At 54.3% G+C, this 27,152-nt stretch overlaps 1 protein-coding gene across 4 annotated transcripts in view; it reads right to left on the bottom strand.

Moving 5' to 3' along the window:
• CACNA2D2 (calcium channel, voltage-dependent, alpha 2/delta subunit 2) overlaps positions 1 to 25,899 on the bottom strand; it is a 114,967-nt gene extending 89,068 nt beyond the window's left edge. For all 4 annotated transcript variants that reach the window (XM_011993245.1, XM_011993248.1, XM_011993249.1 and 1 more), the window contains exon 1: positions 25,819 to 25,899. In XM_011993245.1, the coding sequence (XP_011848635.1) occupies positions 25,819 to 25,899 (81 nt within the window). The remainder of the gene's footprint in view (positions 1 to 25,818) is intronic.
• Positions 25,900 to 27,152: the final 1,253 nt, after the last annotated feature.

Here is a 27,152-nt window from a genome sequence, read left to right as displayed (position 1 = left end):
ACCACACCAGCCACACTGGCCGACGCCACGCCCCACCACACCAGCCACACTGGCCGACGCCACGCCCCACCACACCAGCCACACTGGCCGACGTCACGGGTGTTCTTGGCCAACAAGACCCTGAGGCTCTGATCCTGTACCAGTCCTGGACATGGGACCTGCCTCTGAGCTGTCTCCCCGCCTATGTGGTGCCCTTGGAAATGAGGAGTCATTTGTGGTGTGTACAGAACCACTGTGCCTACAGAGGCCTCAAAAGTGATCAGTCCATGACCTCTGTAGAGAGGACAGCTACCCTGCCTCTGCCATCATCACTTCTATCCCTCTCACCAGGGGCTGGGTTTTTCTTTTTTTTTTTTGAGACGAAGTTTCACTCTTGTTGCCCAGGCTGGAGTGCAATGGCGCGATCTCGGCTCATGCAACCTCCGCCTCCCAGGTTCAAGCGATTCTCCTGCCTCAGCCTCCTGAGTGCCTGGGATTACAGGCGTATGCCACCATGCCCAGCTAATGTTTTGTATTTTTAGTAGAGACGGGGTTTCACCATGTTGGTCAGGCTGGTCTTGAACTACTGACCTCAGGTGATCCGCCCACCTCGGCCTCCCAAAGTGCTGGAATTACAGGCGTGAGTCACCACGCACGGCCCAGGGGCTGTTTTAAGGCCCCTCCCCAGGCTGCCTGATGTCACTCTGTTGAACCAACACTACCAGTCGTCCTGGAGTTCAGCTCCCTGAACCCAGCCTGCCTCCATCCACACTAATTAACCCACTGAGCAGGCTGAGCAGATACCCTCTGCATGCCCCTCCACTATTTTCATCCCTGGCCCTTGACCAAGCACTTGGACAACTTCCATGGGTTTTATCGATGGTACAGACTTAGCCCATGTCTCCCATTTCCTCAAACCTGGCTGCCAGAGGCCTGTCCAGAGACTGGGGAGACTGCTGAGAGGCCCCCTAGCTCCCACCTGGATGGTGACTGGAACCTGGCCCTGCCCCACACGTGTGCCCTTCAAGGTCACGCTGTGCCTCAGAGTCCGCCTCAGATCCCACTCCTAACCAACCCCAGGAGGTGGAGGCATGGCAACGGTCCATTTTGCAGGTGGGATACTGGGCTTAGAGAGTTCTTGTGACTCACCCGAGGCCTCAGCGCTGGCAAGAGGCACAACGAGAACCTGGGTCCAAGCTGTACGGGTCTCACGATGTGGATGCTGGGGAGCATCACCCAGATTCCCCCTTCAGCATGAGGCCCTCATCCCCTCACTTCCAAGGGTGTTCCTGCTGACTCCTCTCATCCGAGTCCCTCCCCAGGCTGTGCCCCGAGCAGATGTGGCCCCACTGTCTGTGGTTGACACAGAGGTGGAGTAGGGGTACACAGAGGCCTGGTCCCTTGGCCTCAATGGGGACAGCTCTGATGGGCCAGCTTGCCTCCAGGGCTGTCTGTGGAATTGGCTCAGGCTTGAGAATGTCTCACAGCCCAACTTCTGCTGCCCAACCTTGCGTCCTTCACCCCTCACAGGCGTGGTTCCCAAGAGTACTCTCCAGTAAACACCTGCACATGACCTCCATCTCAGAGTCTGACTCCAGGGAATGGACCCTATTGGAGCTGGTGCCAGAAGTGGTCCCAGAAGGCCAACCCTAAAGTGGGCATTGTTGTGCTGACAATGAGAACCTCACCATGGAGGCAAGGGGAGCCCTGACAATCCTGGCATGTGATGGATGCAACTGCTCACTGTGAACCAGCTTGGGATACCTGTGAATGGGTGCAATATCTCAGGTGTCAGAGAGGCTCAGGGAAGTGTAATTATAAGAACTATGGAATGGGATGGCTGTGGCTGGGGGCTATCAATGCTTTGGAGAAAGACAAGGAAAGACTGAGCAAGATTCAAAACAAATTTAAGGTGAAATGTGAACATCAGAAGCCCCCTTGGCAGGATATAAGACAATTCTCATCTGCAGCCAGAGACAGAAAAGCACAGGACTTTATTGCAAGAGTCAAAGGTCCTCAGGGGGTTGTAGTTTCAATCCCAGCAGGCTGGTTACACCAAGGCCAGGCCAAGACCCTGACAGCAAAGGAGTGGGGCCCTGGGTTGGAGGATGGGAACATCTGAATCACTGCACTCAAGAACCTTGACCCCCGCTAAACTCTCTGAGCCTGCAGAAGTGGCTCCTCATCCCTGCTAAAAGCTAGGATTTCCTCTTTGAAGATGATGCAGAGGCCTCCTGTGTGCAAATCTTAGAGTCTCAGAGTCTTTTCCCAGGAGTATGACCTCAGACAGAAGGCTCAGTTCTCTCACTGGGTCCAGAACAAGCTCATAAGCCCATCTCCACATCACTGAGATCCTAACACCAGCCTCTCCTTTCTTCCCCGCTGCCTGCCAGAGTTGTTCCCACTGCTCAGCCTTTGTCCATGCTTCCCCAGAAATGCTCACCCCTCAGCTCCCTGCTTCCTCCAGGGAGCCTTCCCTAAATTCCCTGGTGAGCTCATCTGTGCCACCTCCCGAGTCCTAGCAGCCTCTCCATCTGTAGTGCACACACACCACACAGCCTACAGCAGGTCACCTGCTTTGGTCCCTGTGCATCCAAATGTTCCCTGAATAGGACACAACCATTTCTGATGGCCCAGGCCCATGTGCACCCACCAATGCCAAATCCTGGACCAACCTACAGAAGTTCAAGAAAACCCTGTCATGGGGGTGGCTGGACTTCCGGGTCCCCAACCCTGCCCTTCACACCCCCAATCCCTGCACTCAGGCCTCACCCCTTTCAGGGAGGCGTGATTATTAGGCCCTTCTCCACTACAGATAAAGAAACTTTCGAGGGGAACTACATCCTAGAACTGGGAAGGGGCTGCTCAGGACTTGCACCCCATCTGTCTGAATCTTCCTGACCACCATTCTCATGACTTCTGTAACTCCTGGCAAAGGAAGAGAGAGGGGCAGGTGAAGGCTCTGGGAGCTTGGCGAGGTGGGAATGGACTCCATGGAGGAGGTCTTGAGGGCTTCAGACAGGTAGATGCGCAAGGCAAACCACTGTAAGAAGAGGGAACAGTGAGAGTCAAGGCTGGGAGGTAGGCTAATGTGTAGGGGAGCCCCTGTTTGGAGTGGTAGGTCAGGAAAGGGAGGTGTGATCTATGTGAAGGTCGGGTGGACACAACCAGGTCCGGGTCCTGCATCTGTTCTGCCCTACCCCCGCCTCGCGGAGCCCCATCTCCCCCCTGGTTCCGGTGCCTGCTCTGAATGGCCAATGAGGCCATCTGATTGGCTCATCAAGGGCAAATAATAGCTTTTGCTGAATTCAGCTGCAGCCAATCACAGGCAATCAAGCACACAAGAGGCCTGATGGGCCACACGGGCGCACCCACAGGCACCAGAGCTGCCCCTCAGCCAGGCTCCGGAAGCCTCCCCCGCCCTCTTGTGTCTGAGCACTGGAAAGGGGGCTGGGAACCGAGTCCAGGAGGCCTCAGGAAAAGAAGGGGAAGGGACCCAGCCGGACTCCACAGCATTTGCTTGGCACCTGCTGTGTACGCAGAGTGCCGGAGAAGCTGGGCATTGATAGGGGAGACTTGAGCAGAGGACGTGCACCCTCCCTGACCCACTCACAGGCCCCTGGAGGGGCCCCCACAACAGCCCCCCAGCCACCCCCAACCTGGCCTCCAGCATCTCTCTCTCTGCCAAGTCCTTGCTTCTCCCCTGAGGAGAGCAGAGCCTCCAATCAGGCCCTGGGAAGGCAATTTTTCAATCTCCAACTGCAAACACTAATACTGCTGAAGCTAATTTTACAGATTTCCACTTCGAGGCCTCGCCTTTGTCCCAGAATCCCTCAGCCCGGGAGATTAGCAGTTTAGAGACTGGAAAAAATAAGGTATTTTAAAATTCAGCATAAAACTCTCTCTTATACTCGGTGAGCTAAAAAAAAATTTTTTTTTGATTGGAAAAGAGCCTGTTAGTGAAGGAGGAGCCAAGTCCAGTCCCTGCTCCACAGGGTGGCTGGAGGAGGGGTGCTGCCTGGTCAGCCTCTGCAGCACGGCTCAAGCCCACAGCCTGTGGAGAGGCAGAGAAGGGGAAGGGCCAGCTCTCGTACTGTCCTGCGTGCTGGGAACACTGCCTGCTGCACTGGTAGGCCCTCTGCTTCAGGCTCTGGATGGCATCCCCCTTGAAGCCACCCAGCATTTCCAGGCACCCAATCCCAAAAGTCTTCCCAGCTGAAAAGAAAGGCTTCGGCCCTAGGGATAGAACAGGTCACAAGCCTGCTGCTCACTGCCACTGCCAGTGAGGCTGATTCCACTCCAAAGCAGGCCATCTCTGGGCCTTGGTTTCCCCATCACTCCAAAGTCCCTGGCCACATGCTCTCCTCGTATACATGCAGCTGAGCACTGCACGTCCCCTGCACACGCACACCCCCAGCCACACACACTCGGACCCTCACCCATGCGGACAAGCACGAGAGGCATTTGGTGGCGCTCACTCATTAAGCACCTCTCCATTGCAGCTCTCACAGATGAGCGGCATAATCACTCCGCTCTCCGGGGGCCACGAGCTCAGAAACGTCCTAATGAAAAATAAATGTATTTACAGGGAGACGTCAAAGCAGCCAGGACGAGTCAAAGTAATATGCCTGCGACCGGCACACAGACTTTTATTTCTTCTCCCTCCACGCTCCAGAGCTGCTCCTGCGGCGTGGAGAGATAAATATTTTAAATAGCGACACTTTGGCGATGCACGGTTATGCAAGACAAGGAATAATTAGAAAATAAATTACTTTTTTAAAACACAGTGTTACAAACATCGGGTGCATCAGATTACTGTTCTCTGCAGGCCAGGGCCACACAGCTCAGGGAGGCCAGCGCAACAAGGACCTCAGGGAGCAAGCACACACCAACCTGTCCCCACAGCCCCCAGATGGTGACACCCCTCCCGCCTGCTCTGGGAGGCTCCCAGAATCAAGCTGAAGACCACACTTGGCAGCTTCCAGAAGATCTCGGCGATGGAAAGGCTTCCTCCGGCGTCTCACCAGCAGTAGCGCAGACTAAAAATAGTTTAATCTCCTTGAAAGCAAAAGGAGCAATCAGCAAAACAGACACTCGGGCCCACATGCTCCCCCCATTCCTCTCCACGTTCTGCCCCCATCCATCCAAGCTGTCCCCAGCTACGCATCGTCAACTTCTACCCGTTCCAGGATAGCGCCCCACAGCCCCCGAGGGGGGCAGCTATTGCCCATCGTCCAGGACTCCTCATGTCTGCAGCCCTGCATCTGCTCAGCATGTGTCCTTTAAACCTTGTGACACCCAGAAGGGAGGCAAGACAGGAAGTGTTAGCCCTCCTTTACAGATGAAGAAATTGAGGCATAGAGAGGTGGAGTCATTTGCCTGAGGCTAGCAATAGTAGACAAGGGCTATGTGCAAATGGAGGGCCTCAGCTTCTACAGAAAGGAGGTAGGTAGCTTTCAATTAGCACCTAGCCTGAGTTCTCGTTGGCTCCCAAGGCACAAAAGCTGCCCAGGGCAAGAAGAGGCAAGGGCTGGTAGAGTGGTGGAGGGGAGAGGCTCACACATTTCAAGGATGGAGTCAGCTCCATTCACAGCTGAGTGGGTCTATCACACAGATGTGTCTTGCCCACTGCAGCCAGAACATTGTGACTTCACAATTTTCACTCACTGGCCTGGGATAGGGTCTGGATCCTTGAGAGTCTGTCCCAATCTTCCCTGGGCCTCAATTTTCCGAGATTGGCCAAGGTAGTCAGAACGACCGTTCCCCCCAGGGATCCCTGCTTAGGACCCACTAGGAACCCTGCTGCCCTCCCAGGCCTGCCCCTCACACACACTGCCCTTTCACTCAGTCCTAATTCTCAGCGTCTGTCTACCTGCCCTCCTTCCGTGCCTAACTGCCTGAACTAGGAACACGGATAGTGTCCTGTCCCACCGTCTGGTTTCACAGGAGAAAACTCAAAGACAGGGAGGGGAAGGCCATGCACACGAGGCCACCCGTGGAAAGGTCAGAGGAGGCAGAGCAGATCAGGAACCAGATTCTGAGCCCAGTTTCACGCCGTTCATGACACTCCTTGTGGCTCCCCCAAGGACAGTAGTGTCCGTTCAGAGTTCACTAGTGGAATGAAGCCAGCAAATAAAATGATAAACTGGAGCCAGGTGCGGTGGCTCATGCCTATAATCCCAGCACTTTGGGAGGCCGAGGCGAGCAGATCATTTGAGGCCAGGAGTTTGAGACTAGCCTGGCCAACATGGTGAAACCCCGTCTTTACCAAAAATACAAAAACTAGCCAGGCATGGTGGCATGCGCCTGTAACCCCAGCTACTCGGGAGACAGAGGCATGAAAATTGCCTGAACCCAGGAGGCGTAGGTTGCAGTGAGCAGAAATTGCACCACTGCACTCCAGCCTGGGCGACAGAGTAAGACTCTGTCTCAAAAACAAACAAATGAACAAACAAAAATGATAGACTAGGCTCTGGCGGGTGATCCAGCTCACACAGTCTCTCGAAATGCCATCAGGGAAGCTGGAACTGAGGCTTCCTTTTCTGCTAAATACCGTTCCTTGTAACCAGCAGCTACCTGCAAAATATCACTCCATAACCTGGGCTCTGAGTTTTTCAAAAACTGTCTAGAAGGTGCTACCCTGCTCACCCTCTCTCAGGGGCGAATGTCTCCCCACAGCTGCTGGTAACCTCTGCTTTGGCTCCGCAGTCCATCCCTGGCCCCAGGTGCTCTGGTCCGGCTGTGTCTCCAGGTCCAGTCCTTGCCTCCTGCTCCAGCCTTTGGCCCCAGGTCCAGCTCTTGCCCCCACAACCCCACATACCTCTGCCACTGCCTCAACACACCTGAGGCTCGGTTTCATCACTTGCAGCAATGATGCTGAGCGCAGAGACTTCCCTCCACCTTTTATATATGAAGAAACAAGACCCAGGTCACCTGATTTCTGAGGCGCTTCTTTTTGTCTGTTCTCACAGTCCCACTCTCCTACTCCCTCAGCTTCAGGAGAATGAGCTCAATCTCAATAGGTGATGATGGGGACTGAGGAAGGCAGCCCAAGTGGACAGACTAATAAGGGTAAGGGTATGGCCTTGGGGAGGCTCAGAGACCTGCTCTGACTCACTCAGAACCAGCTGTCTTTGGGAGCTGCCCCAAAGGGATGAGCCTCAGCCACCCGCCAGGTTCAGGGTAACGCCGTCCCCCAGCCATGGGTGCCCCAGGTAACCCTACCTGCTAGATTATGAGCACAGGGAAGGTGCTGGGTGGGAGAGCCATCCAGGGAATAGCTGGCCCACTGTCAGCCAAGGCAGAACTTGCTTTATCAGCAAAGCCCTTCCCCACCGCTGGCTGTGTAAGCCAGACCTGCCAGGGCTTCCCACCGTGCAGACGGGGAACTGAGACTCGGGATGAGGGGCACCTGGCCACGGGGAGAGAACCAGCTGCTCAAGTGTCCCTGTGAGGCTAGCTGAGCTGCCTCTCTGCACCTTCCCCCAATCCCAAAGACTCCCTGCTTGCTAACTCCAAGCCAAGCCCTGTGCCCAACACACTCCCATGTACAGAGCAGCAGTTCTCAAACTGTGTTCCCTGGAGTCCTAGGCAGTAGACAGGGAGTCTCTGGGCTCATGTGGAGGGTCAGGGGTAGTGAGAGAGTGGTAAGAGACCAGCCCGGGCTTGCCTATCCACTTAGCCAAAGGACCTCCTGTTCATCAATTCACTGTCCCGGGCCCAGCATAGATTTCACTTAACCAAACAGTAAGGACTCAGTTGCTACAAGAGAAGTGAAAGCAATGGTGCCTGGTGAACTTTCTTTCCCCAAACTCCCTGACACAACTGTTAAGGACTATTCAAAATGGTAAAACCCACAGAAACAGAGGAAATATGCAGGAGATACTAGGAACAACATTTTGGAAGCTGGAGCAGACAGACTATGGTGATTGACTTACCAGGCCCTGGCAGGCTCACTTCTAGCAGCAATGGGTTAATGCTGGGGAACCCCAAAGGCTAGGGGTTCTGAAACCCCAGCTAGAAGACCGGGAGAACCTTTTCTGGGGAACTTGCTCAGTCAGGCCTGTGCCATCCCTTCCCCTGGTTTCTGGTCCAGCCCACTGACCTCCATCAACTCTCCAGGCTCTGGAGCTGAGCTAGGGCATGTTAGTGTATGTGGGGCCCTGTGTGCAGGGGAGGGGGCCAGAGCTGACCTGTGAGGTGGCCCCACGTCCAGAAATCTTTCTTCATCCCATTCCCTCTTTACCCTTTCCTGGGAAAAGAAAAACATGGAGGGGGAACTATGACAGACATCATATTTTGCAAAGTGAGCTAATTACAGGGAAGTCACACAGAGAGATGAGATCAGCAGAAGGATATTTGATAAAAGGGAGCCCAGGTATGCACACGGGTGGTGGGGAAAGGTCAGGATCACCCTGAGGAGATTGTGGGGCCTGGTGCTTCTGCCTGGGCCATGGGGAGTGGAGGCAGTTGCCTCCCTCACTCAGGCCACAGTCACAAGGCTGGAGTGTCATTGCTGTCCATAGATGAAGCACAGGTTGGTCCATTTTCTCTCTTCAAGTGCTCACTACTAATCTGCTGGGCCTGGGGACAGGGTCTTCCCAACCCTCCCACCTGACTCGTGATGGGGACGCATCAGCCCAGGGCACTCCTGCCACCCCATGGTGCCCTGCTCCCCAACTCTTCAGCCCTTGGCACTACAGGGACACAGGAAGATGATCTGGGAGTCCGAAGCCCAGCAGTCTAAAAACCATCCCTCAGCAGGGCCCTGAGGCCCCCAGCACCTGGAGCCAAGGGTCCAAGGTACAAACTGAGAAAAGCTTCAAGCCCCTCAGAACTCCGGCCAGGAACATGAACCTGATGGTACACTTATACCAGGACCCAGGGATGTGAGTGAGTCCAGGGGAGAAAACATGCCCTCTGACCCCCGGTGACTGGGAACTGCTCACTGCTGCACCCTACCAGCTCACTGGCTGCCTCCTGGGGAGGGGTCAGCAGACATCTGAGGAAGGAATACAAGAGGCAGGCAGTGCCTCCCAACCATTCCATTGGTTCCTGGGGGTTCTCCCTTCTCACCCTGCAGTCTGCTCCCACCAGAGATCCCCTGGCCCACAGGCACTGCTTCCACCCTTCCTCCTCTTCAGCACCAGGAGCTGTCCCATCCTGTCCGCCTCACCTGATCCAGAGTCCCCTGCAGGCTCCATCTCTGACTACAACATGGAGTTTTTAAATACTAAATAAATACATAAATACATGAAAAGTGAATTAAGCCTGTTTTTTAAAGTTAAAAAAAATAAAAGAGACTAGGGAGACAGAACTAAATGCAGACTGGTTCCTGGAACCACAAAAGGACATTAGTGCAAAAACTGGTAAAATCCAAATAAGGTCTTCAGTTTGGTTTACAATATTGTGCCAATGTTGATGTCTTAGTTTTGATATTTATACCATGGTTATGCAAGACGATAACTTAGAGGAAACTGGGCAAAGGGTTAGGGAATTTCTGTACTATTTTTGCATCTTCTCTGTAAATCTAAAATTGTTCTTTTTTGTTGTTTTTTTCTGTAAATCCAAAATTATTTCAAAATAAAAAGTTTTTTTTAATCTATAAAATTATACCGTCCTCAGACAACTAACAGACATTGTGGCAAGAATGAAACAAGAACAAGATATTATTCTTAAAAAGGTCCGGCCAGGCTCAGTGGCTCACGCCTGTAATCCCAGCACTTTGGGAGGCCAAGGCAGGCAGATCACAAGGACAGGAGATCAAGACCATCCTGGCTAACATGGTGAAACATCATCTCTACTAAAAACACAAAAAATTAGCTGGGCGTGGTGGCAGGCACCTGTAGTCCCAGCTATTTGGGAGGCTGAGGCAGGAAAATGGTGTGAACCCAGGAGGCGGAGTTTGCAGTGGGCCAAGATCATGCCACTGCACTCCAGCCTGGGCGACAGAGCGAGACTCCGTCTAAAAACAAAACAAACAAACAAAAAAAAAGGTCAAAAGACATCCTGGGAATTTAAAATGCAATGGTTAAATGTAAAATTTGATGAGAAGATTGGAAGATCAAATGGAGAAATCTCACAGAAAGACACAGAGATGGAATAGTGGAGAGAAAAGAAAAATAAAAAAGAACAGGGCCTGAGTTAAGGTTTCTAGAAAGAACAGAGAAATGAGAAGGGAGGAAACAGTCAAAGAAACCATTCAAGAAAATGTCCCAGAACTGAGGGACACAAGTAGTTTGAAAGTGTGCACTGAGCGGTAAGAAATGAAAAACTGCGCAAAGGTAGATCAGTGTGGAATTTCTGAATGCGGGACAAAGGGAGAAAATTTACAAGTTTCTGATAAAAACCAGGTCATGTACAATGGATCGGGAATCTGAATGACTGGAGACCTCTCCATAGCAACTTAAGAAGCTGGAAGTAATGGAGTGCTGCCTTAGAAAATCTGGGGCAAATGGTTTCCACCCTGGACTTCCAACCCACCTGAAATCTCTATAGAGCGTGGGGGAGAAGGAAGGCTTTCTGAGACATGACAGTCTCCAAAGTCTGGCTCCCCTGTACCTGTCCTCAGGAAGCCAACTGAAAATGTTCTCAGCTGGGCGTGGTGGCTCACACCTGTAATCCCAACACTTTGGGAGGCAGAGGCAGGTAGGTGGATCACTTGAGGTCAGGAGTTTAAGACTAGCCTGGTCAATGTGGTGAAACCTCATCTCTACTAAAAATACAAAAATGAGCTGGGCGTGGCGGCGCACATCTGTAATTCCAGCTACTCAGGAGTCTGAGGCAGGAGTATCACTTGAATCTGGGAGGCGGAGGTTGCGGTGAGCCGAGATCACACCACTGTACTCCAGCCTGGGGAGTCTCAAAAAAAAAAAAAAAGAAAAAAGAAAAGAAAGAAAATGTTCTCTACCAAAATGAGGGAGAAGTCTAAGGAAGAGGAAGCTACAGGATCCATGAAAGAGGGGACTCCAACCCCAAGAGGGGGAAAGGAAATCCCAGGGACACATCAGTGCCGCAGGCTGGGAGAGCAATCTTCCCTGGAGCAAGGTGGGAGGCTCTGGGCAGGACTCTCTTGGAAGGTGAATTTAATTTAACAGAAGCCCAGGTGTATGAGAGCCAGGTCAGATAAAGTGGTGGGGAGTTGGGGGCAGAGTGAGTAAAGGTTCACAGAAGACTAAGCAAATAAACTAACAATAGCCGGGCACAGTGGCCCACATATGTAATCCCAGCACTTTGGGAGGCCGAGGCAGGGGAGGTGGATCACTTGAAGTCAGGAGTTTGAGGTCAGCCTGGCCAACATGGCGAAACCTCATCTCTACTAAAAATACAAAAACTAGGCAGATGTGGTGGTGCGTGCCTGTAATCCCAGCTACGGGGAGGCTGAGGCAGGAGAATCGCTTGAACCAGGGAGGTGGAGGCTGCAGTGAGCTGAGATGGTGCCACTGCACTCCAGCCTGGGTGACAGAGCAAGACTGTCTCAAAATAATAATAATAATAATAATAATAATAATAATAATACTAAAACTAACAAAATTGAGACAGTTTTTACCCGTAGGAAACAACTAAAAAATTGTACCCAAAAGTGTTCCACAAGGCGCAGTTCTGAATAGCATTTGCCAGGCCAGGGCAATGTCAACAGTGAGCCTCACCATATCATGTTATGCACGAAAGGGCAAGGGATGGGCTGGGGGAGGGGCGCAAAGCCCTCCTCTCCCGCAGCAGGATGCCCACGGATAATGCCTAAAACGGAACAATCAAGAAGTAGCGACATAAGTATGTCATTTAGAGATATGGAGCTCAGAGATTAGAAAGTGACAGCCTCTGGGGAGTTGGAAATGGAGAGGACGGGGCTGCTGTGCTCCTAACACAACTCACCTGGTAAAACTATGACTTTACACCAGGCGCCTGTGTAACACTGATTTGAAAACCCTAAATTTAAAAATCCATCTAGAAATATAAGAAAAAGAAAAAAAAAAAAAGAGAGAGGGAGGCTGGGAGGGGAAGAATAGAAGGATAGAGAGAGAAGAATGTAGGCAGAGGAGTCAGGGACAGGGGACTGACTGCTTTGACTCCAGCCTCTGGCCTCAGGACAGAGGCCGTTAAAGGGCAGCAGGCGACATCACTACTTCTGTTTACTCTCATTGCAATGAAGACAGTTCGAGGTTTCAAATTCCCTGATCAACTGAGTACACAGACCAGGCTACTTAGACTGAAACACTGAATTGGCATTGGTGATCCCTGGTCAGGGGTCCTACCCCAACACTCCCAAAAGTTGGCAGTAATCACAAAGCAACTTGAGGCACAGCAGCCACAGGGGTCTGAGAGATAACGCCATCCATCCTAGGGGACAGTGGGGGACAGTGCCAGGTGGTAAGGAAGAAGCTCCAAATTTCTTTTTCTTTTTTTTTTTTGGGACAAGGTCTCATTCTGTCACTCAGGCTGGCGTGCAGAGGCACGATCACAGGTCAATGCAGCCTCGACCTCCCAGGCTCAAGCAATCCTTCCACTTCAGCCTCCCAAGTGGCTGGGACCACAAGTGTACTCCACCACGCCTAGCTGATTTTTGTATGTTTTGTAGAGATAGGTGCTGCCATGTTGTCCAGGCTGGTCTTCCCCAGAGTCTATGCAGCCACGGAAGCACTGTCTTTGTACACACCTCTGTTTAAAGCTGTGCCAATTCACCCTGATCCACAGACAGCCCTGCCTGGGAAGGGACAGGAGTTAGAGGAGGGCTGTCTGAGAAATGGGGCTGAGTGGGCTGCAAATGTCTTTGCCACCTCTCACACCCTCCCTGGAATCCCCAACTCTTTGTGTAACTTTCAGGAAATGCACTAACCAGTAAGCCCTCAACTCAGTGGCCTCCTTGTGTCCCAGCAGGAGAATGAGGGCCGGGCGTTGAGAGAGCCCCTGAATCCCAGGGAGGAAGGACCCTCGTGTGAGCCTGCACTGCAGGCCTCATGCCAAGGGCAAGCTCAGCTGAGAGGAGTCCAACACAGTTTGGAAGAAGCCCAGCGCACCTGGCTCCTCAGAAGAGGAGATGCTGAATCCAGACCCCCTGGGTGGGCTCGGTTGCCTCTGCAGATCATGCAGAGGGAGTATGGGAGCTCCTCAAAAGGCAGGACGGCAGGCCAGGTGAGTACCCTGGGAGAACTCCCTCCATCACCCAGGCCTTGACCAGGCCCAGGCCATGGCTCATTGAGACTGAAGGCCCCCCAGCAACCCAAGAACCTGTTGGCACCCCAGGATGTGGGGTTGCCCCAAATATTCACCTTTCTACATCCCACGTTCACTGAGTACTCACTTCAGAAGTGACCCAAGATTATTGGGGCACTCCAGGATCTGTGGAGGAGGCAGGTCAACTAGCTCAGGAGTAGACATGACCTTCTCTAGTTTGCCAAGAGTTTCTAAGGCTGTAAGTGAGTGCGCACAATCCTGGAGGGCCCCAGTGCCCAGTCGCTGCTGAAAGTCACGCAGGTGGGAGACACAGACCTTCCTGGGCAACACAGGGGCATGTGTCCTACCCCAGGATCTGGTCTGAGTGGGAAGCAAAGCCTCAATCCAGTGGCCCTGTTCAATGAGGGAACCTATCCAGCCTCCTGGGAACCCCTGTCTGCTGTCTTATGTGAGCCGTAGCTCACATAAAATCTGTGGTCTGAGGGGGAGATGGTACGCCAGCTTCAAGGGTCCTAGTCTAAGAGGAGAGGCGGCCAGACCCTTCTTGATGCAGAGGATGAGTTGTCAGGGCCTAGTCTCTTGCTTTCCCCCCAGAAGGCTTCAGACCTGCTCCCTCGTTTCCCCTGAGTGGCTCCTCTACCACTTAGCAACGGAGACAATTTACATAATGCATCGAGTGTGAGAGCAATAATGGCTGGGAAAGCAGGGTGCCCGTTAGTGGCTCCTTGGAGGGAAAATACCTGCTCCCACACCACTGCCTCCTCCTCTAGCAAACTGGGCTGTGAGGCTGCAGGAAAGCAGGTGCCTTTAAGTGCTTGCCTGCTGCCAAGAAGGGCCCAGAAAAGATGTGCCAGCCCTGGGACTGGGGCTGGAGCAACCTCAGGACAGAGATGCACACGGGAGGAAATTTCCAAAGCACCTGTTTCACCCAGCTGTACTCCTGGAGTCCATACCCCTGCTGGGCCTAGGCCCTGCATCCTGATCCTTTCCAGAGAAGGAGGCCACTCCAGCAGGCAGGACGCTGTAGTCGGGAGGCTGGGAGCCAGGCTGCAGCTGCCCAGGAGGTGGCCACGTTCGATCACAAAGGCAGCGATGGAAGGGGTAGAATACATACAAATTACTGGCACGGTAATTGCTTTTTATATAAATGTTCTTTTCAAAAGTTTTCCCCGGTGTGAAAGTCCCTCTTTAAAAGGAAAAATTCACTGTACACCAATTTATCCCACACCGGTAGATGGAGCATAATGAAGGCTCCTCTGTCAGCACCTGATCAAGAGGCAAGTGGCTGCCACTTGACCCAGCTTCCGGGTCTCCCTGCATGATGATGTGGTGCAGTGGCAGGGCCAGGGGTCTTTGAGGGGCAGCAGGCCTGCCTGCCAGGAGTCAGCATCAAACCCAGACTCTAAGACTCAGGTACAAGTTCAACAGATCCTATCAGTGTCCCAGGAGCTGTGCTCAAATGATGAACATGAAACAGGGGCAGCTGCAATCACAGCAATTCATGCTGATGGGGAGGTGCACGGGGCTATGGGAGCTGGGGAGCATGGGGGCCCCTCACTTTCTAGGGTCAGGTGAAGGGAGGTGTTAAGAAGGCTTCTGGGGGATGAGGCCTCCCTGGCCTGCCTGCAAGGCATGCAGAAGAAACTGGATTGTGACAAGCATCTAGGGGTTGTAAGTGGGAGTGGCTTGTCTTGTACTGTAGAAAGCTCCCTGGTGGACATTAGCTCTCCTCTAAGCCCAAAGGAACCAAGACAGGTCCCTCTGCCTTTGGAAGGTAACTCTTCAGTGGATCAAAGTGTACTGGAGAATCATCTCACCATGCCTGCAAACTCTGGAGGATGCCCCACTTCCCCAGGAGGCCCCGGACCTAGAAACGAGGCTCTGGCTCCTTGCTCCTTACCAGCCACAGCTCTCTCATCTGTGAAATGGGGACAAGGTCTTCGGTGGCCTCACCATCAGCCTCTGTGGGCACTGGATTAGGGATGAGAACTGCCCTGCACAAGGCCTGTGATCTCCACAGTAGGCATGTTTGGTCCAGCCCCATCCCAGGGTGCACCCCCAACCACCTGGCAGCCTGCCCCCATGCAGGGCTGCTGAGCAGTGTCAGGTAGAGTGAGTGGGGGGATGCTCACCATGCATGTGGGAAGTGTGTGTGTGTGTGTGTGTGTGTGTGCGCGCGCGCACGTGTATGTGTGTGTGCTCCTCCCCCACAACTGAGATTTCTCAGCTTTGCTAATTAATCAGCTAAGTAGTTCTCGCCTGCTTGGGTGACAGCTCTCCACACTTGCCTCCTTACAGTCCCACCCTACCCTAATGTGTGTCTGCTCATACTTCCACAGGCAGCACTCAGAACCGCGCATTTGTGCACACACAGGCACATGCTCACCTTCTATGACCACTCCCATCTATGGACACACAAACGCTCACATGTTACTTACAGCACTGACACACACAGGTTCACTTGTTCTCTTCTCCATGTGCAGGCATGTGTGCTCACATTCCCCATGCAGCACCACGCATCTCTCATGCACCATAATCAGCCCATGTTCCATCTCACACGAGCCTCAGCAGGTCAGAAACTGTGTCTACAGTGGATCACAGGACCAAGAATCACCAGGATTAGCTGCCTTCCCAGTCTGACCGCCTGCATTCAGGTGGACTCCCGGAGAGCCTGGGTGTCACTCTGCCTTCTGGCCATGGTCTCTGTACCCCATATGATGGGAACACTGGATTGGGCCTGCCAGAGATTCCTGGCAACTCCCATCTTCTGTCTGTACCTGAAAGATGCAAAAGCTGAAGGCAGCAGCGAGTATCAGACACCATTGGCCTCAGCATTGATCTGGAGGGATTCCTGGAGGAGGGGAGCTGTGGGCTGGGTTTAAAGCTGGGGAGAGGCCTGTAAAGGGGTGAGGGGAGTGAGGAGAGTGGCAAGTGGACTTGAAGAAGCTGAGTGGTCTAGTGAGAGTGAAGGGGAGGACACCCAAAGGCGTGAGAAAGGCTCCTTGCTACCCCGGCCTGGCGCCACACACCTGGGCCAAGCCTTCAAGTCACTCTAGGAATGGCCAGCCTCCCTGGCTCCAGACCAGTATCTGGGTAGCCAGCACACTCTCACATCCAGCTCCTCTCCACTGCTGCTGGGCCCTCCATACCCTTATAAAGGGTAATCCAGGGATCATCTATGTGGGGCTGAGTCCTGGCAGATGCCCCATGCCTGCCACATCTCCTAGGGCATCTGGCATCAAGGCTCAGTCAACCCTGATGCACTAATCTCAGTTTCTCCATGGGGGTGGATGGTTCCCAAGGCCAAATGGGACAGAATCAGAGCCCGGATCTGTTCCTTTTCAGTCCTCAGAGGCCTACTGCTTTGCTTCTGCATCTACTGAATAGTTACTAGCTGGGCACCTCATCTGTGTCAGCCTTGTGGACACCTATGGACATGTGTACCCTGCAGGCATGTGTCCACACCTGCCCACCTGTGTGTGTGCATAGCCTGCCTCTCCATCCAGACAGCACACCCTTGCATACTGAGATCAGGTCCTCAAGCTCCGATGGTCAGTCACTTGGTTCCCTGCTTCAGGAGAACCCAAAGACAGACAAGGAGGGGGTCTGCTCAGGAGCCAACCCTTGCCTCAGTCTCTCCCCACCTCCAAGGAGCAGGCCAGCTTCTGTTCAGAACTGTCGGGTCCCAGGGAGACAGATATAAGAAAGAGAAAAGGTTTATGGCTCCGTAACTTTCTCCAAACATAAAATCTCCGCTTACAAGGTGAGGGCAGCCACACTCAAGAGAAGGTGGAGGGAGGTCATGCTGAGCCTCCATCTCCTGTCTGGTTGTGGGCAATGCTGCTCCTGCCACCCCTGGGGCTGGCTGTGGTTTGTCAGAACCAATTACTTCTCTGCCTCCGCCAAGTGCTTGGGGCTTCACGAATCTGAGGCAAGTGTCCCCATGGCTGCCACTGATCCAGCAATAGAAGGGAGTGAAGGCTGGGGGAGGAATGCAGATTGGGTCAACTGTCCCTGGGGGGGCTGAGCATGAAACCCATTCAGTCCTCTGTCTCCAACCCCCATCTCCCACCCTCGAACATGCAGACCAGCCTCCGGCTCTGGACATGGCAGCCCTATCCCTTTTCAGAGACGGATGCAGAGTCCAGTTGGGGTGACAGCAGACCCTGTCTACTCTTCAACAAGATGTAAGGGCTGGCCGCGCGATGGCTCATGCCTATAATCCCAGCACTTTGGAAGGCCGAGGTGGGTGGATCACGAGGTCAGGAAACTGAGACCATCCTGGCAGCACAGTGGAACCCCATCTCTACTAAAAATACAAAAAATTAGCCAGGCATGGTGGCGGGCGCCTGTAGTCCCAGCTACTCAGGAGGCTGAGGCAGAAGAATGGCGTGAACCCAGGAGCAGAGCTTGCAGTGAGCCGAGATCGCGTCACTGCACTCCAGCCTGATGACAGAATGAGACTCCATCTCAAAAAAAAAAAAAAAAGATAGATGCAAGGGCTGAGTTCGAACTGACCCTCCGCTGTCCTGCTATAAGGCCAGCCTCCCTAGGGACCTCTGAAGAGAACCAGCAAGTTCATCAGAATACTGTGTGTGTGTGTGCGCGCATGCGTGTGTGTGTGTGTGTGTGTGTGTGTGTATGTGTGTGTGTGTGCAGGGCTTTAGAAAAGTTTCACAGACAAACTTTGCTGATCCCCAAGATGGAAGGATTGAGCAGCCCTCACTTCAGGGAAGGGCCCTGCAGCAAAGCCAAAGGTTAGCGACTAAAATCTTCCAGGCAGAGCAGTGCTGTCTGCCTAGGGAGGTTCTGCTCATGGCCACTGAGATTGTCTCCTCCTTAAACTGAGGGACAGAGAACCCAGACAGAGAAACTTCCAGAGATCCTGAGAGATTCCACCCTCAAGAACCCCCAATCCTCATCTCTGGCCTCAGCCACTCTATTTTCTTATCCACTAACTTCCCCATTCCCAACGCCAACATCTAGGCACAGGTCAGAGTTGGGGGGCTTTGTATGACCCCCTACTCCATTCCACCCCCTTCTCTCTCTTTTTCTTTTTTTTAATTTTTTTTTTTTTGAGACAGAATCTTACTCTGCTGCCCAGGGTGGAGTGCAGTAGAGTGATCTCAGCTCACTGCAACCTCCACCTCCCAGGTTCAAGCAATTTTCCTGTCTCAGCATCCCAAGTATCTGGGATTACAGGCATGCACCACCATGCCTAGCTAGTTTTTCTATTTTTAGTAGAGATGCGGTTTTGCTATGTTGGCCAGGCTGGTCTTGAACTCCTGGCCTCAAGTCACCTGCCCGTCTCAGCCTCCCAAATGCTGGGATTACAGGCATGAGCCACCACACCCAGCTGTCCATCCCTTTCTTTAAGCCCATGGGGCCTGAGAAACAAGGTGTCAACTTGTTGACTGATTGTAGAAACTGACTCACAGTTTTCCAGGGTATAGGGGCCGTTCCTTTTGCCTCCACCCATCTCCTCCCCAACAGCGTCTCTGCAGCTAGCTCCCTGGATTTCCGGCCAAAGAAATCACCTACCCTTCCCTGGTCCACAGGCCCTGTTTTTTCAAGCTCTGCTCCAGCTTGGTGGCCTTTGTGCCTCTCTTAGGGAGATGTCCCTAAAAGGTGTCATGATCAGCAGAGATGAGGGGGCCAGTTTTTTTTTTTTTTTTTTTTTTTTTTTGAGACGGAGTCTCGCTCTGTCGCCCAGGCTGGAGTGCAGTGGCCGGATCTCAGCTCACTGCAAGCTCCGCCTCCCGGGTTCCCGCCATTCTCCTGCCTCAGCCTCCCGTGTAGCTGAGACTACAGGCGCCCACCACCTCGCCCGGCTAGCTTTTTGTATTTTTTAGTAGAGACGGGGTTTCACTGTGTTAGCCAGGATGGTCTCGATCTCCTGACCTCGTGATCCGCCCGTCTCGGCCTCCCAAAGTGCTGGGATTACAGGCTTGAGCCACCGTGCCCGGCCGAGGGGACCAGTTTCTAAACCCCTGGGCTGAACCAAGCAGAAAGGACACCTTGAGCACGTGAACTTTTCTAAACTGTGATCAACCTCTGGAAGGGCAGGAAGTTGACAGTGGTTGTGGGGGTGGGGGTGGGGCAAAGGCACCCCACACTTATGCAGGGCTATCTGCAGCCATTCCTTGCTCCTGCTCCCCTGAGATCTTCAGGTACCCCGTGAGACAGTACTGCTTGGATCCCCATTTCCCAGGTGAGGGAACCAAGGCTCAGAGAGGCAGGACAACATGTCTCGGGTCCCACAGTGGCTGCCCTTCCTGTCTGCTTCATCCTTTCACCACCTCCCACCATCCAGCTGCTGCCCCTGGCACAGGCCCTAGGTTCAAATCCAAATCCAGCTTGGCCTCAGCTGTGGGACCACAGGCAGGTTCTACCTTCAGAAGGTACAGCTTTTCCTGCCACTTCTCTCCCACTCCAAGCTGTTCCCATCCCCTGGGAACTGATCTTGGAAGTGCCCTCTGTGACCTGTTGGCACAAGCTGGAAGCTGGAGGCCCCTCTCCATGACTGCACCACCAGCTGATCCGACCCAGAGATGCGGCCCCCACAGACCTGCCCCTCTGCACCCATGGCCTCCACAGAAACCTGGGGGGCAACTCCCTGCTGAGGCTGCTCAGAATCCCAGAAGCCTCAGAGCAGGGTTCCCCGCCCCAGCCCTGCCCTGCCAGGACTGTAGGAGCCAGGGGCCCACATGCAGCCAGGCCTCTCTGGGGCCTTCCAGTCACTGCATCTCCACCTTCTCTAGGCTGTTCTGACATAATACCCTCATTCCAGGGGGCAGGAAGAAAGGAAGCCTGGCAGGGAACAAGGGACTGAGAAGGGGACCCATACCTGGCCCAGCCTCAGCAGCCTGGGGGAGCCACTGGGGTGGGGGAGGCTCCAGGTGGCTGGTGCCACAGAAGGGGTGGCCAACATGACCCAGGGTCCCTGGGGCAGGCATCCCAGGACAGTTCCCCTGCCCACACAGCCCCTCTCTGATGAGGGTATGTGGAAGGATATGGGAGACCTAAGCCAGTCAGCTGGCCCAGGCCAGATGCCTGCCATGGATGAAATGGTTTTAGAAAAGCTTCTCAAAAATGGAATTTTCTCCTGCCAGCAACAACAGAGTGTGTGTGTATATGGGGGGAGGAGGCAGCGGGGAGGTCAGGATGGCAACAGCCACTCCCCATCCAATCCTGTGTCTCCCCACACAGTGCTCAGGAGAGAACATTCCCAGACTTTACAGTGGGCGGGGAAGGGGGGTACCAGAAGAGGCTGCCCCCAGGTCAGGGCCTGGGAAAGAAAGAGGTAGAGAGCAGGCTGGGTTGGGGGGACACAGAGGGGGTCTAGGCAGGGCTTTGGTCAGGTTCCTGTGCATCTGCCTCTCTCTACCCAATTACGCTCGAGCAGCGGCCTCACCACGTCTCAGACACCCTCCCAGGAGCCCCCCCTTTAGCCCCACGCATCCCCACTGGGTGCCAAGCAAGAGGACCATATGGAGGGAATAATAAGACAATTAACTTTCCATTAAAGAATAATATATGTGCGTTTTTAGGGAGGCAAGTGACAGCAATCCCTATCCAGCGGCATATTTCACACTCGCGCTTCCCCATCGCCCCCCACCCTGATGCGCCCCACATCCCCATCATCTACACCAGGAGACGAGGGCGCCGCTGGGCCTCACCAGGAGGTGGCTGGGTAGGGGGGTGGAGGCTGCGTGATGAGCAAATGCAGAGCCCGGAGATGCTGGCTCCGAGGCTGCAGGAGCCCTGCAGAGGGGCTGTGCCGTGCTGGCCACCCCTCACCTGACTCTCGGTGCGTCAGTGTGACAGCCTGTGCCATTGGGGGACCTGGCCAAGTAGCTGCATGCCTGTCTCCAGGGGGCACATGTTAACCACAGTGCTCTGGTGAAAGGACCTTCTGTGGGGTCTAGGGGGAACAGCTTCTTGTGCTCCTCCTGCCTGGCCCTCTGGGCGCCCCTCCCCACCAGCTTCCTTCTTCCTCTTCTGCTCCAGCCCCTCTAAGGTTCTGAGGTTCCCTGGCACTTGTGGGCACTGCTAACCCCACTTGGGATGCCCAGATGCTCAGAGGGCACCCGCCCAGGGTGTACCCTCCCTAGATGGGAACAGAGTGCAGCCTCAGTCAGCACCCCCAGAATCAGTGTGTGAGTGTGCATGTGTTTCAGAAGTTGGTGGTGCCAGCCGAGGAGGAGGGTGGAAGGGGACAGGGGGAGGCCTGTCTCAAAGGCACCTGCAGAGGGATCCTGTCCCACCTACCTCAGCCCCTCGGGAAAGGGGCCCTGGACATGGCCAGATTTTGGTCCATGCCGGGAGCCAGCTCCAGATGTGGTACTCCACAAATATTAATTACACATTACTGGGAAGTGCTGAGCAGACGGGGCACAGAGATGGCGGTGGCAGACAAGATGGAGTAGCTGCAGTAAGGCTGTGCTGCTGTCACTGGTTGGAAAATGCCATTCCTGGCCACCCACAAGAAGTGGAGACACACAGACACCATTGACCTGAATCACCATGACTGTCCAGAGAAGCACAGAAGTGGGGAGGGGAACAAAAGACTCAGGTTGGGGATTTCCAAGTCCTGGGGTCCCATTCTCTATGAATGCAGGCTCAGCAGTCCGGGGGAGTGGTGGCCCCAGGTAGCTCCTCTGCTAGACAGCTCCCCTGCCACCACTCAGGACTGGCCTGTCAAGGATCCACTATGAGATTGGCTGGTGGAGACAGCAGCCAGGGTGTCGGTTTCCCCATTTGTATGATAGGATCACAGGAATAACTAGCAGCATATAGCTGGGGTAAGGCCATCCTGGGGTTGAGGCAGGCAGGACATGGGTCACGCTGTACACCATTCCTGCCCTGACTGGCAGGCAAGCTATGAGTGGTTGATGAGGACTGGGAAAGGCTTCCATGGGTCCAGAATTGGCTTGAGTCTTCCCAAAGGGTAGCCTGTGGCCTCCAAACATGGCTGTCCTGGGTTCCTGCTCCTAGCCCAGCCCTGGCCAGGCAGCTCTAGCCTTAGCCCTAACCCCAGGCAGAGGAGCTTCTCTCCTTCTGTAGAGATCCTCCAAGGAAGGTGTCTCTCTGAGGTCAGGAATGCATCCCAGGCTGGCATGCCTCAGGAGCCAACTGATTCTTCATCATGTCTGACTATAATCTCTCCTGCTTTGCTTTCCCACCAGGTTCCCAGCATTGCTCCCCCTGGACCCTAGATACCTAGCCAGAAGAGGGTAGGTTCCTGGCTGTACCTATCAGAGTGACCTGGGCTTCAGAGAGGGGAGACCTGTCCCAGCTCCACATCCTCCCCACCCCCATTCCCCATGCACCCCCAGGCAACTGATGAATTATTCATCCTGATCAACCTCATTATGTAAATGAGTTCAGAGCCCATGCATATGCTCTCTGTTCTCCCCGCAGGATGGGACAATATGGTGCTGAAGGGGGAGAGTGGAAAAGAGGCTCCAGAGACCTTGCTCAGGCCCTAGGGGCTCTGCAGGGGGAGATCACAGTAGGGTCTATACTTTCACGGCCTATTCAGGGCAAGAGTGGGCCACAGGCAGGGGGAGTTGGGCTGGGGAACCCAAGAGGATGCGACTCAGGGTGTCTGGCCAAGCGTGGGGGTGGGGACAACACGTGAGCACCAGGCCACAAGGAGAGCTCCAGCTATGCCCTAGCTGTGATGTTAGATGAGGAAATGAGATGGGGTCTTTATAGGGAGTGCCCACCATGCCACAGAAGTATGCCACAGTTTCAACCTGCAAATGGGCCAGTCTGTACCCAGCCATGCCTCCATGGGGTTTATGGTGAGGTCAGGAGAAGGAAAGTGCCAAGGCAAGGAAAACATTCCCAAACGCTACTGTCTGCAGTTTCTGCACTCTGGCAGCTGCCAGCCCTTGTGGCTCCAAGATACTGGGGGTGGGTCAGCCTCTAGAATGGGGGCACGCAGGCTGGGCAGCCTTTGAGGGGAAGAAGGCCAAGGGGCCCAGATGCCAGATCACCCCAGCTGTTTGGGGGCAACTCAGAATCAGCTCAAGGAGGGCTGAGGAGGAGCAGCCCCAGTGGCGGCCGAGGCTGTCAGCTTGGCAAAGCTGGTGCCAGGGTCTGCAGCAGTATCACAGCTGGGTCAGGACTTTGCTCCAAGCATCCTCCTGACCTATCAGAGCCAGGCATGGGCTGGGCACACGGACTGTCTTCGTGTACATTTGGAGAGCAATGGTGGCTCAGTCGGGGTCAGGGGTGAGTTGTGGAGCACTAGGGAGCCAACTAGGTTGGCTCCTCCTGCTCCCACAGGGTTGCCCTCTTCCTCTAGAACTCTATGCCTCAACCCCCAACTCCCACACCCACCTCACCAGAGTGCCCTGTGCCAAGAAACAGCCCCAGGGCTGTCAGAAGTAAGAGGCTGAAGAAGCAGACGAGGAAAACTAGAGCAGGACAGAGAGCCACTGGAGAGCTGGCAGCCATCGGCAGGCAGAGGCACTCCACCAGAGTGCCAGGAGGAGCCGGGGACGCTAGGTCAGCACTTCTCTGCCTGCCTGCCTGCCATGCTGAGCATGGCCCCGCTCTGGCCCAGCTCCCTATTGCCCCAGGCTCATCTTGTCCACCCTACCACGAAGGGAAGTGGAGTCAGAGCCGGAGCTGCACTTTGGAACAGGAGTCAGGAGCACTGGGTCCATGCCCCAGCTCTGCTACAAGCCAGCAGCATGACCACCTTGGTGACTGCTGGGCGGGAGAGGGTGGGGGAGACATGCTCACTGATGAAAGTGTCTGGAATCTCTCAAGTCCTATCAGAAAGGAAGGGAAATGATCCCTGGGAGTGAAAATGATCAATGAGGGAAACTCAAATTTGATTTCCAAAAAAGGGGTGTATCTGTATCACCCTGTTCATTGCTGTTTTCACCACTTCATCCTCCAGTCAGACTTCCCAGCCGTGTCACGGGTCAAGAATGAGGATCAGAGAGGATCCAGCGCTCACCCAGGGGCACATGATGGTATGCTGAGCTGGGATTCCATCTCTGGTTCTCACAATCCAGCAAGGTCACTGGTCCAGACAGACCTTAGGCATGACATATGAACATTATTTTCTCATTGCCAGATATTCAGAGCCTGAGTTGCCCGTAAGTATAAAATAAACAACAACCTCAAGCTAAAGGTTTGAGTCATGAAGGATTATTGACTAGAGGAGTACAGTTAACTCCTGATGTGGGGTATAGTTTATGTCCCGATACGAAACTTGGAAAGGTGCTGGATGCACACATCAGGGAGCTATCATCCCTTCATTAGCCCACACAGCTATCCTTGGCAGTGGCTACTTGGAGCCTGGTTAGTGCTGGGTGCTATTCCTGAGCCTAAATTGACTCCTGTTCCGGAACAGCTTTTCCTACAGCACTTTCTCTGGAAAGCTCTGCCGGCCTCCAAGTGTGGCTGAGTCATTGAGAGTTCACAGGAAGAGAGTGTGATGGAGGCTGCTGAGATCCAAGCCCAGCAACCAGGAAAGGGGTGTTTAGTGTCGCTGGGTCACTGGCAGGGAGGACACAGACCTCCAGACCTGGACTCTCCCTCCCCATGGCATTGGCACGTCCTTAGCCACCCCTGACCAGCCCCAGCCTGGGCCAGAGGTCCTACGTCCACACCCAATGTCAACACACTGGCTGCCACCCCCACTTCCTGGGCACCAGCTATAAGCTAAGTGTGAGGAAGGGATTGAGGACAAGCCCCATGGTCCCCACTCCACCGAGGTTACATCTGCTGACCTTGGCCCTGACCAGCAGGGACAACAGGAACACAGTGGATATATAATCCCCAAACCCTGGACCTGGACTCCTGACTGGACTAGCAACAGTAGGTCAGCTTACTCTGCTGTTCCCAGGCAACTCTCAGTGGGAGACCCCCATTTAATCCCCTGCTCAGTTCTGGTCAGTACCTCCTGGCCCAAGCCCCTGACAACAAGATCCTCAAAGACCACACGTACCCTGGGAGTCGCAGCTCCATCACTCCAAGAGCTCGGCCCTCCCAGCCTCTGCATCTCCACATAGAGAGCAATGGCTCAGGAGCCCGGGGCCTGACAGCAGCACATTTTGCAGCTTCCGGGGGTGACGGATGGCCTGCTCTTCACATCACTATTTCAAACATTAACATAATCTCCCAGGATGGATGTGGTGGCTGGTGCCTAATCAATCACCCCTCCCGCACCTTGATCCCTCATCCCGCCAGGCATGGGATTTCCACTGTCTCCTGCTACAGTGCCTCAAGCACTGCTTTCAGGCTGGTGCGGACCGGCCATCCTATTGTTTCCTGGATTCCTTCAGCTCCTGTTCACCCCTGTGTCCACTGACCCCTCCTGGGCCTGGGCTCCCACACTAGGTGTGCCTCAGACACAGACCTCTCCCTCCTGAAAGCCCAAAAAGCTCCAAATCCCTTTCAGCAACAGGGTCATCGTCCAAGCCAGGTGGTGGCTCTGATCATTGCCTCAGGAAGAGCAGGCCAGGCCCCAGAGGAGCGCTGCCCATCCAGTCATGTCCCCACCTGCCCCCATGGGCCCATCAGGTCTCACCACACCAGGACCTCCATTAAACCAAATCTTTCTCACTCCTTATTTCGGAAGCTTTCCCCCTTCCCTTGGAAGAGGGTCCCTGAAGAGACAGGAAATGGCACCAGGCTCACCTCACGGAGCTGCTGAACACCTCCAAAAATCCGCATCACGCCGTCGACCTCCTGCTCCAGACGCCGGGCCCAGTGCTGCATCCTGCGTGCAGAGAGAGGACAGAGGTGTCAGGAGGGTCCGCGCAGAGCTGGCACAGCCCCGCCCCAGCCACCCAGGGGCACCAGGGGCAGCCATCCACTCACACCCCAATTTTCACTAGAGGAGGACCCACAGCAAGGAGCCAGCAAGTGCCTGTGATTCCCCTTTGAAGTCCAGACCCAGTGGCCCAGGTGCTCCTCATGCACTGTGGGGCGGCAGGGAGGAGAGAGGACTGCATTGTGGATGTGCTGAAGGAGCTCAGCAGCTCGCAGAAGCCTGCAGTGAGGCTACTTTTCATTGTGAAGAGCCAGCCCTTGATGTAGCTGCTCTGAACATGGGGACTTCTGGACACCACAGAGGAGGGGGACATGACAGAGCCTCAGGGAGTGAGGTCTGCTGGATCTTGGAGCCTCCTGTTTCCAAGGCCAGGTGGGGCCTAGGGAAGGGGAGGGAACACTGCTGTCACCAAGTCATTGTGTAACTGGGCAGGTCCCTGCCCCTGAAGGTCTCACCTGAGCAGTGGACGTGGAGAGTTCCAGATTAGGCAGCCCTTGCCTACCCAACACCCTGATAGACAGACACTTACCCGAGGCTCATTGCCGGATGTCCAGCAGGAACCACCCACTCATGAGTCCACTGCAGACCATCCTGCCCCACAATCCACCTGAGCCACATCCTGAGCAGGTCTCCCTCACACTGGTACCACCCTGGGATTGTTTTAACCCATTTGCATCTCAGCTTCCTTCTCCGGAACACGGGGATAATTTGGGGCCACCTCTCAGGGTCTTATAAAAACACATGAGAATAGGTAAGCCAAGGGTGCTTGCTGCACAGGGATCTTTGTGAGTGGACAGGATGGATAGTTGGTCACATGGCCCTCTATTCTCAGACCCACAGCCTGGAAGAGGGAAGGAGTCTGGGGCAAGGCCTCGCCTGGGTTCAGATGTGTGACCTACACCCTTAAGCAGAGCCAGATCAGGCCAGCAAAACCACACTAGACCTTGCCAGCGGCCAGCCAGAGAGAACCACACAGACCCATGCCCTCATGCATCTGCAAAGGTATCTCAACTTCGCCATCCCACTTGACACACTCCCATTTTACAGACCAAGGCCTTTCCAGGAAAGGCGCACAAAAAAATTACCATGAAGATTTAAATAAGCCATGGGTCAAACACAGCCCACAGGGTAGAGTAGGGGCAGGGTGATGTCAGCTCCCCAGCCTCTGGAGGTACCCCGGGAGCCATGGGGTCCAGAA

This window comes from Mandrillus leucophaeus, unplaced genomic scaffold (genome assembly GCF_000951045.1).
Source record: "Mandrillus leucophaeus isolate KB7577 unplaced genomic scaffold, Mleu.le_1.0 Scaffold429, whole genome shotgun sequence".
NCBI lineage: Eukaryota > Metazoa > Chordata > Mammalia > Primates > Cercopithecidae > Mandrillus > Mandrillus leucophaeus.
Note: the sequence above shows the minus strand (reverse complement) of the source record. Positions and strands in the feature narration are given on the sequence as shown.